Raw genomic sequence first — 11,125 nt, 5'->3', positions numbered from 1 at the left:
TTTTTAATGGACAAAAACCTGTATCAGAATAATTTTTAATTAATTACAGTCCTTTTTGCATTTTCTAAAATCTAAAGATGTAAATAATTGCCTGAAATTACACCAAAAACAAATTCCCATGTAAACTTGAGAAAATAAATTTCAAAGTTCAGAGTAATTGTGCCAACACAGGTAAAATTTCATCATCAGTTTCATTTTACCAGTAATTTCAAGTGTTTCAGTAACCTTCAAAATCAGTTTTCGACATTTGTTGTTGTTAGAAATAATTTCTTTTGAGAAGATATTTAAAAAAGTTGCACAGAAGTTTGCAATACGATGTAAATAATCTCGGTACAAAATTTTTGTTTTTGTTCAAAGTTTAAGTTTTGCCTGAACAACAGAAAGCGTTGTGTTTGGAAGTTTGCATCGGTTGCAGTCAAAGAGAGTCTCAATGGGGTATACGTACCGTCAACCGTCAAATGGCCAAACAATTGATCGCCAATCGTTAAAACGCAATTTATTTTCCCGTCAACCGTCAAATGAGCATGCCAATATTAACCGTCAAATGTCCCAGATTTGACCGAAAATTTAATCGTCTACCGTCAAAACGGATCATTTTTAACCGTCAACTGTCAAAGGGACCACGTACCCCATTGAGACCTTCAGAAACAAGTTGTGATCGGCTGGTACCTGATGTGACGTGTTGAGCTCTATTGTTACGTCACTGGGTGACTCTTGAAAACCTTACTTGTATATCGGGAAGTGAGAAAAATGGCGGTTCCATTCTGTGTGATTTTAAACACTTTTTTTCTCATCGTCGCCATGTTTTCATTTTCTAAATCAGAGGTGTTTCTAGCACTGACTCACATGACCGACATTGTGCGAATGGAGCAAACGTTCGGTTCTTATTTGGAGGAATATTTACATCACAATCCTGCAGCTCCGACAGAGTTGAAGCGGCTGGCAAACGATGTCAAACTTCATGTGAAGTCTCTCAAAGATGACGACATTGAAGTGTTTCTAGGGCACCCGGTGAATGCATTTTTGCTCGTGTGGCGGTTCTTAACGGAGTGGAGAAATATCCTCGATAAATTGGATGAGACAGATCCCATTGGGCTAGGTAACTACTGACATTATCTCAATATACTTTCGCAGCAGACACATTTAACTTCTCCAGCTGTTTATGTGGAGTTTAAGATAGTAGGTAGAAAAAAATAGAATTGTCTTGATGAAGTATTTTCTGAGAGCGTCACTGTTGCGACTGTCGCATTGCGGTACTATTTTTATTAGTATATGTAATCGTATGAATACGATTTACACTACTGGTGATATTTGAAAATTCTCTAAAAATTGCTCGAGCCTCTAGGCGAGTGCAATTTGAAAGAATTTTCAGATATCAGGAGTAATGTAAATGCTTAATTGCTCGAGCTTTCATACGATTACTCATTTATTATATGACTGAGTATATTGCAAACACGCGCGCGTTAATTATCATTGCGGTGCAAATTAAGAATTAACGATAAATTGGCCTGCTTTCAGCCAACCACAATGAAGTCATTTTCTCAGTCATATAATAAATAAGTTTACTTTCTTAATTGCGATTTCGACCAAATTAAGAAACAAAAGTAAACAATATATATGTATATATATCGACAACCTTACAAAAGCATAGAAGCTGAACAGAAAATTCACGATAACAAATCTTACCTCAAAACTAAAAACAAACGGAGTGCTACTCAGACTAGAACGCAGATATTTATACAAATGAACCTGAGGTATATATAAATCTCATTGACGCTTGCTCCGTTTAATTATAATTTAAAGGGTGTGTGATCAAAGTTCTGTTCCAGTGAGCCACCAAAACTGCAGAATAAGCATAAAGGTTGCTCATAAGGTTGTTATAAAGTTATACACTAGAGCTGATTTTTAATCTTTAACTTTTGAATAAACCGCTTTGAATAAAATTAGTTTATTGATATAGCCAGTGCGAAATTTATCAGCCAGGTGTGACATGGTCAGAGCGAATTTGCTCGCTAGTGTCAGACTTTTATTTTATGAATATCAAAACGATTGCCACAAACACCGAATTTAGTGGGTATGTACCATGTAATTAAATTGTTTTCTTTCGTTTTCTTGCTTGTTTGTAGCTCTTTATGACCAGTTAACTCAAGCCGGTCCACAACACCCTAAAAACACGTGCGTTACAGCACGCTATAAACCGCCGGTGAACATAAACCTCAGGGTTCAGGTACCAGCTCTTGGCTGGTAAACAGAGAAAAAACGAATACACTTAAAAAGCGTTTGAAATTGAAGTTGCCAGAAGAGAATTTAGAAAGACTTTTAGGAGCTACACAATTCAAAATTAAACCATACATTCTCGCTAATTTTCAGTAGTGGAAATCTTTTTATTGCGAAAAACGCGTAGCTTTAAACTTTGGGAAAAGTGCGTTCACTTCCATTCAAATGGGCACAATTTTTTTTAGCAAAGGCTGATCTTGAGTTTATAAACTCGTACAGGAAACTACAAATTCACCAAAGTAATCAAGAAAAAAAACCGGAAAAACCTATTTGTTTGAACGTGAAAGAACTTAGCGATTTTTCAGGGCAATTTCACATTAGAGAGTGATCTCGACGGCGACGCAGAAGACAGCGTCGATTAAAAAATGATTTTACATTTTGCCTAAGAATCTCGCGATACTTTAAAGTATTTTACTCTGTTTAACACAGTTAAACTGAACTGTCACGAAACTGAATCTGGGACACAGCGATAAATTTGAAATAAAAATTTAAAAATTACCATGCAATATTGGTTCACGTTCCCCTGCCATAGCAGAATTTGGTCATTTCACGTTGTTGTTTTGCAGAGGACGGCAAAGAAATGTACCAAGAATTATAACGCACGTGGCGGTGCAAAGCCATTGTCCTGCTCATTAAACCTTTTGTTTGGCGTCGCTCCTGTTGTCGTTGCCGTCGTGGTTTTCTAAAACTCCCTGTATGTATTATTCACACAATGAAACAGATATTTGACTAATACTATCAATTGTACATTAATTCAATTGGTTATTTTGCAGAGTAAGCACTTATTCTTCTTGTTCTGACGTCAAATTGACTCTTCTCTAGAACTTCGTGAACTCATTAAAGAACACAACATGTCATTTCCAAGAAAACAAGATTTAAGAGGCTGCGCACTAGCAATTCTACGCATTCAAGATGTCTACCGCATCAGCGCCGAGAAGATTGCAAGTGGAAAATTATCCGACAACACTGTAAGCCCCGAAATGAGAACAGTCCATTGTTTAGAGCTGGGTCACATTAATGATCATTGGGAACACTACGAGGAAGCTTATGGCTGGTTTACGGAAGCGTGGAGGCGACTGAGTCCGTTGGACAGGAGTAAAGGAATGAAGAACAAAGACGTACTACAATATTTGATTTGGACAGAGTATAAGGTGAGGGGACTAGAAAGACAGTCTTATTTTTCTATAGTCTTGCAACGTGGAGACGAGACACTGATTCAGAAGTTTTCCGCGAGCTAAGTTCCTCTCAAGGAGCAGTTTTATGGGGTCTTCCTTTGATTTTTCTCTTTGATTTATGTGTTCGGAGACTCGTAGCCGTTGGCTATTATTTGCGTGTTTTAATTTTCGGGCAGCGCTGGGTGTAATGGGAAGGGTCAAAGAATCCCATAACTCCCCGCGTGCTCCATTCAAACCAGACCGCTTTCTCTTTGCAACAATCCAATCTGACCCGTAAATAGCCACTGGGTATGACTCTGGTGTGACAGAGAGAAGACGAGACGATATCATCACTTTTAATCAAACTGTGGTGTAGTTGATTTGTAGTGACGCACAGAAACCATTTTTATTTCCCAGACGAGCTTCACGTCTTCAGTAATGATTACAGATCATTTTCCTAATTAAAGCTTACAAATAACCAGTCAGCTTCTAAAACCCAACGTCAGTACGAAGTATAAATGACATAAATAAAAGGTTTTTTAACTTAATATTAAGGAACAATTTTTTTGTTCATTTTTAGACAGGTAGATTTGGAAGCGCTCTTAATCACACAAATTTTATCCTTGAGGAGGGTATGTTACTGGAATTTACACGCAAATAACATTGTGCCTAACACTGATATACTGTTTTCATTTTATTGTTCATTCTAAGGCCTTCTAAGCCGCCATTTTATGAAGCCAATCCACTTAGCCTCAATCCCCTGGCAGTTTCTCCTGTCGAGTTCAAGGTTTAGCCGCCAAAACAAAAAGCACTCGCAGCGGAAATATTATAATCCCGTTGGCTCTTCAAGGCAGGAGGAGGTTTTTTTATATTGGTATTTGTGTTCGCATTACACTGACCTAACGCCATTTCAGTGTTAATTAACTGGGCATTTACAGGAGTTAAATCGGGGGGGGGGGGGGGGGGGAGGAAGGGGTTACCCCCTTTAACGGCCTATACGGGTAGGCTGTATCATTTCGTTTATTTGGCACTACATGAAAATGACAAGAAGAATTCCTTTTTTGGCGATTTATTCATAATACAAGCCAGTTATGAAAGTGTGTGAAAGTGGTACCTTTTCTCAATTAAAGGTGGACGAAAGGAGTTATTACCTTTTCTGTCAAAAAGGCTACGGGATTGGATCTCGAGGCGGAGTCTCTCCATGTAGAACTTTGTAGAGTTGATTCAGCACCTAGTGGCTCTAGGAGCCTTTAAAGAGAAGTCTTTTTATTTAGGCTAGGGCTGCAATTTTTACTTTATATAGACCCAAATGATGAGGAAGCCCAGCAAAACAAAGCATATTATGAAAGTAGACTAAGTATGATGGAAGAAGGAGAACATCTTGAAGAAGCAGAAGAGGAAGCACATGAAGAAGAGACGTCTGAAGAAACTGACAAGCCTAAACCAAAACAGGAATTTGTCTTACATTACGAGCGACTTTGCAGGGGCGAGTCCAATAGGGTATGTACAGCACGATCGGGCCCGTGCCCAAATGTGATCAGTGAACTCTCTAGCTCCTCCACGGAGGTTCAAAAAGGGGCATTTTTTGGTGGGAAGAATCCGCTGAGCGATACGAGTGCAAACGCAGGGTTGCGTAAGGGATCTGCTCGACTTTGCGCCTGCACTCACTTCGAGTCGCACAGCGGATTTATAAAACGAACGTTCAAACCTCTGCAGAAGAGACAAGTCAGTAGACACTAAAAGATTTCCTAGAACCATGACCACCATTAAACTAGAATATGACTTTCTCTTTCTTTTTTTCATGGAATGTCGCATAACCTAGGTTGTAGCCTCTTCCAGGCAATCAGTTAATAAATAAATAAAAGACTTTATTTCACGAGGGTAACATAATTTACTGGTTGCCCAGTAGTTTACAATATGGCCCTCCCTAATTTTACATAAAATCATTTACATATTATATACTTATGAATAGTAATTAAAATTTAAATTAACTTAATACAAATAAGATCTAGAAAGTGCTACTAATTACAAAGTGTTCTAGTGTAGCATTTAGTTAGTTCGTTGGGGTGCAGCGCAAAAAAAGCCAAGCCAAAATATATAGTGGAAAAGCACGGCGACAGAAAGCGAAGAAACGACTGTGGGTAAACCTACAAAAAGGTGGTTTCGGTATACCAGGATCTAATATACCCTCTGATAGGTTAATTTTGAAAGGTTTTTGGTCACAGGCGACCGTTACTGACACAGATAAGAGAAAGCGATATAGCGACGGTCCGCGCCGTGTAAAAAAGGGTTGACGGGCCTACACTACTCCTACGGTTAAACATCATCGTTTCTGTTTAAAATGTGAGTAATTAAAATGTCGCAATGGTGTACGACATTAGTCGTGATAAGAATTTCTATGTTTCCTGTCTTGTTTAGTCGTATAAGTTTAGGCAGTCGTCACAATTTTAATATAAATTAGGTGACATTTTTATGTTAAACAGACGTTACATTTTGAAGTTGTTGCTTTGTAGCCTTTTATTTACAACTTTTTGATGTTTAATTCTTTTTTGGACACACCTATGCCTTTTTCCAGATAGAGGATGGGGAATTTGCGCTCTTTTGACCAAGGTTAATTTTCCTGGGGGTCGGGCATTTGAACTGAAAAGATGATCGGAGTTCAAATTCCCCCGCCTTTGCTCGGCCTCCCCTCCCCCCTCCCCCACCGGCGGCTTAACATTGAAAGGTGCATTAATTCTGGTGCCAAGACGAAATATGGGGCCAAATTTGTCTTCAGCTAATTTGTGTCAGAACGTTTTGACTCTGGAAGACGAATTTGTCCACATAATTCGTCTTGGCACCGGATTTATACCACATGGATAAATGGTCTGAGATGGACAAGTCGTCTCTTCGGATTAACTGTCTCTAACATAAATTCTGGACGAACTTGGCCAAACATTTGTAGTGTAGGAGATACATTTGTATATTTACGTATTCAAACTGTAGTATCCCCCGGGGGTTAAGATCAGTCCATGGAAAGAAAGAAACTATCGATAAGCCAACAACTTAAACAACGGTATTTGAATGATTTTTCGGTACACACTAAAACTCTATCCTCTTCGTATTTCCGCAGAGTCAATCTGAACTGGATAAGTTAACGTGTTATTACTACAACAAGCATCCGTTGCTTGCCATCAAGCCAGTCAAAATTGAAATAGCGAGTCTTAATCCTCACATATATCTCCTACACGACATTATCAGGGATGAAGACATTGAATTTATCAAAGACCTCGCAGCTCCTAGGGTGAGTCAGAATTCTTTCGCTTAATAACCTAAGTAAATATATAGTATAAAATATTGAACTGTAAGCCTTACACTTTATTTAAGGAGGAGCAAGTCTCATTACCTTAGCTGGTTTTCGTGCAGGATACTGGTAAAACTGGAACTTGTAAACGGTGGTTTTATTAAGAGGGAGGAGAATTGGAGTGCCTGGAGAAAAACACTCGGACTGACAGCAAACTCAATCCACATCTGACACTAGGCCAGAATCAAACCAGGGCCGCCTTCTTTGATCCAGCCGGGCGTTCTCACTCCTACGCCATCTCTGCTCCCCAAATATATCGGAAGCGTGAGGGATTATTGTTCGGCTCTCGGGGTTGCTGAGCAACATTAACTTCGTACCCAGGCCATCAGGGTCTCTCTTCACGACTATTTTGTGACTGGGAAATATAGAGACTGCGGTTAAGAATGTTTTCTGCCGTTTTGACTTCTGCAGGTACATTCTACCTGGCAGGAATAACCAACTTGATCTTGAAAAGTTGAGCTTATGTACATTTTTCAAGTTAATTCGTCGTTTGTAATCCGTGTCAGCCTTCTCTATCCTTGACCATCTTAGTTTCTTTATGGTTTATTATTGTCTCTGATTTTTTTCTCTCTTAGTAAACTATTCTCTTCAGGTTTCCTCCAAGTTAAAGGTAATTTTGTACGTGGCCAAAATAACTCAAAATACAGTGACTGTGCTTTTTTAAAGCAATACGTTTAACTGAGGCGGACCAACTAAAAGCAGTCCTATTGTCGCCCAGTTTATTCTTGAGTGTGATGAAGTATATCTCTTTCATTAATGCAGCTTGAAAGAGCCACTGTCACCAACAGGAACACAGGAAATCTGGAATTTGCAGATTATAGAATTAGTAAGAGGTATAGAAAGTCAAAACTGAAAAATTTTGTAAACAATTACACTTTTATCGGCGTGGCCAACCGTCCATGTGGGCCTCTCAGCAGATCTACAATATGAAGACATAATTGATCATCGCAGTTATGTGCGCAGTTCATAACGTAACCAGCTCCCAGTGTGCTTGGTATCTCAGTTGGTAGAGAACTGCATCGGTATCGCAAAGGTCGTGTGTTCGAATCCCGTTCAAGCCTGAATTTTTTTAAGCTTTAATTTCACAACTGCTCAGTAGAGTTGTGTATAACTGCGATGATCAATCATGTCTTCACGTCCCTCTCCGCAGTTCTCATTTATGATAATTTTCATATGCTCACTTAGATCTACAATATGTCCCTTACATTTGGCCAAAACAGTTTTACAAGATCTCTTCAGTCATGTAACTTGTGATAATCGGCATTGACATAAATCAATATTTTGCCGACACGGAATAGAGAACTGGGTGCGAGCGTAGTACGAGAAGGCTCACGGTTAGTACGTTTGCAAAAAGAGACGGTTGAGAAACTTGTGACGTCATTGTACGGTCAGCCTTGCCACTAGCACTTTCGCATAAGGTATATTTGTCTGGAAACATAAGTACGAGGCTAAGGGCGAATAACGTCATTTTTATTCAAATTTAGGCAACATTTATGCGACGGGTCTTCTAGTTATAGTTTAATTATTCCTCATCGTCAAAGGTTTCCCGTTCACAGTATTTCGCAGTGTGTTCAGTCTTTAACGCTTCTAGTGGTGACGAAACGCGATCGTGTAAATTTTGTTCCGTATAAAAAAGATGATAGATTCTAGCGCACAACCCTCAATTATTTGGATCCAGTGAAAAGCATTACTTAGTATTTTACGAATAAAACAAACTCGTGTTGTATTAAACTAACTTTCTTTACAGTGGCTGGCTAGATGATGAAGAAGGAGAACCCATCATGCGATTAAATCGAAGGTTGGAAGCCATTACAGGTCTGTCTACTGCCAGTCGCCACAGTGAAGCGCTACAGGTGATTATCAGACCTGAATGTACAGTCGACTCTCGATAACTCAAGCCTTCAGGGGAAATAGTAAAAGGTTCGAGTTACCGGGAGTTCGAGTTATCGAGGGTAAAATTATATAGAAAATGGCCTGAAGGGAAATGAAAATTACTTCGAGTTAGCGGGGGTTCGAGTTATCGGGAGTGAACTGTACCGGAATTAACCGCAGTACAGGGGGTTTAGCGGGCAGCGTGTGTAGCACGATGCGAGCGCCCCAGCGCGAAGGAAACAAGTGACGCTAAAATCTTCGCGCTCTGTACCATCAAGCCCCAAGATTTAATTTTTGTGTTCGGTTAGAAAGAGGGAACTGTTGCCTTTCAGTGTTGTCCAGAAAGCTTGCTCGAAAAGCATTTAACTTGTTTAGATAATACTGTATGACTAAACAGGCTAATATGCTAAATTTTGATATTATTCCTATCCGAGCTTTTTGCCGGTATTTATCTGTTGTTTTTGTCTTGTTAGGTTGTTAATTACGGTATTGCCGGTCACTACGAACCCCACGTGGATCACGCTAGGGTAAATGCTGAAACGTCAAGTTTTCACCTCAAGTTTGTCGTTCACGTTTTAGTCTCAAAAGCTAATATACTTTATTAAATCTGTATATTTCTTATTTCACACGGCAGTCCGAAAAATCAGCTATCTTCCAGATGGGCATGCGCAATAGGATTGCCACAGTGTTGATATACGTAAGTGGACTTGCGATATATTTTATTATATCAAAACCCTTACTAACCTTAATTTCCACGAGTGGTCAACATTCACTCTCACCCGAGACAAGTAAAACTGATTTATCGTGTGTGTCTGTGTGTCCTTATAGATGACTGACGTAGAAGCAGGTGGTTCCACAGTATTTCTGGATGCAGAGACAGTCATTGAACCTCAAAAGGTAGGCTTATCAACATGTTGTGAATATAAATGACAGCATCAAATAGCAGTTAAGGCGTTTTATCCTGCGTAGCAGACGTGAAATGGGGGAGGGGGGGGGGGAAGGAGAGGGGGAGGGAGAGGGTAAGCGGGGATAGACGGAGGGGGGCAGTCATTCCCCTTCTTCCCCGCGTTTTTTGCTTCTTTACTCCCTCCTCATTCACGCCTGCAACACAGACTAAGGCGATTTTGCGCTGGAGACTTGTTTCGTTCGTTCGTTCGTGTTTCGTTCGATCATCCACCATCATGGACAAGTTCGTCGATATACTAAAAATCTTTCATTGTTTTATTTTCAACAGGGTACGGCAGCGTTTTGGTTCAACCTCCTCAAGTCAGGTGAATCAGACGGATCAACAAGACACGCTGGTTGTCCGGTCATTGTTGGATCAAAATGGGGTAAGATGATTTACTTTGGCTTTCAAAAAGAATCGTATGCTTCTTTGTTTGCGCGTCAGACTCGTTCCCAGTCGCTTCTCCGTTGACAAGATGAAAAGAATTCAGATGGTCCACTTTCCTTCACCATAATCCCCCGCGACCTTCTTGTTTTGATTTTTCTTCTTTTAAGCATCCCCTTGGATTTAGTCAATTTTACAAGACAGGTCTTGTTCTTAAAACTGGTGCTTTTTCCTCCAATTGATCAAGCAGTCGGTCTCAGTTTAAAGAAACGGCGTTGCTGAATCTAGGCGTCTTTTAAATGGCTTTGCATTGTTCCTGGGACGAACCTATTGTACTACCGTAGCCAGGCAACGGAAAAATGCTCAATTCGGTGGATGTACACGCTCAGTTCGCGTCAAAATCAACGTTGTTTCGTACGAGATGACCGAAGTGAACACTTGCAAGAGTTAACAAAGAACCCATCGAATATTGTGAGAATTCTTAAAAATTAAAACACTAAAGCTCGACCTCTCACTTTTTTTCGTTATTTTTTCAGTGTCTAACAAGTGGATCCACGAAAATGGACAAGAGTTTCGACGCCCTTGTGGCTTGTCACCTGATGAATAAAATGATCCGAGTTTATGAATCTCTTCACGAAACCTATGTTTCGTATGAATAGTTTGAATACTGCAAGATATGAATTACATGAATGAGCAGAAACAAAGAGTTTATCATAGTAAATAATTCATTTTGCAAAATAAGTTTAAAAAATCTCAACAAAAGAGCTTGTAACTAGTAAGTTTTAAAACTACTGAAAATGAAATAGACGTTCCCAGTTGAATTTTTTAAAAAACAAGCTGTATAGAAAGCCTGAATAAAATTTAGCCTTGAACTGGATTTGATCTCAGTGTTTTTTAATTGTATTTTACATTTTCAAATTAAACAACAACTTAATTAAATGCCAGGTTGCATGAGTCTTTTAAAGAAGTTTTATACTTCATAATGGTAAAAATTCGTAGTAAAGTGAATAAAAGCTGCTCGTCATTTATAACTGTCTGTACTCATGTACTCATTGACCACCGCTAGGCGTCAAAGAGTCTTCTCTCCACTTTCCGCTTGATCTTTTTGCGAAGAAAGAGTGATTAAATTTTTTTCCGTAATAATTACTA

General features: G+C 39.3%; 1 protein-coding gene across 1 annotated transcript; it reads left to right on the top strand.

Annotated features, from left to right (window-relative positions):
• The first annotated feature begins 638 nt into the window (after positions 1–638).
• On the top strand, positions 639–10,853 carry LOC110063732 (prolyl 4-hydroxylase subunit alpha-1-like). The gene is made up of 12 exons (XM_089282183.1): positions 639–1,099; positions 3,100–3,428; positions 4,012–4,063; positions 4,735–4,931; positions 6,544–6,714; positions 7,537–7,607; positions 8,522–8,627; positions 9,120–9,173; positions 9,281–9,343; positions 9,475–9,543; positions 9,881–9,977; positions 10,513–10,853. Exons 1-12 carry the CDS (start codon positions 751–753, stop codon positions 10,581–10,583), a joined length of 1,629 nt encoding a protein of 542 aa, XP_089138309.1. The 5' UTR covers positions 639–750; the 3' UTR covers positions 10,584–10,853.
• Positions 10,854–11,125: the final 272 nt, after the last annotated feature.

Source organism: Orbicella faveolata, unplaced genomic scaffold (assembly GCF_042242905.1).
Source record: "Orbicella faveolata isolate gen_17 unplaced genomic scaffold, um_ofav_v1 contig_12, whole genome shotgun sequence".
Lineage (NCBI taxonomy): Eukaryota > Metazoa > Cnidaria > Anthozoa > Scleractinia > Merulinidae > Orbicella > Orbicella faveolata.
Note: the sequence above shows the minus strand (reverse complement) of the source record. Positions and strands in the feature narration are given on the sequence as shown.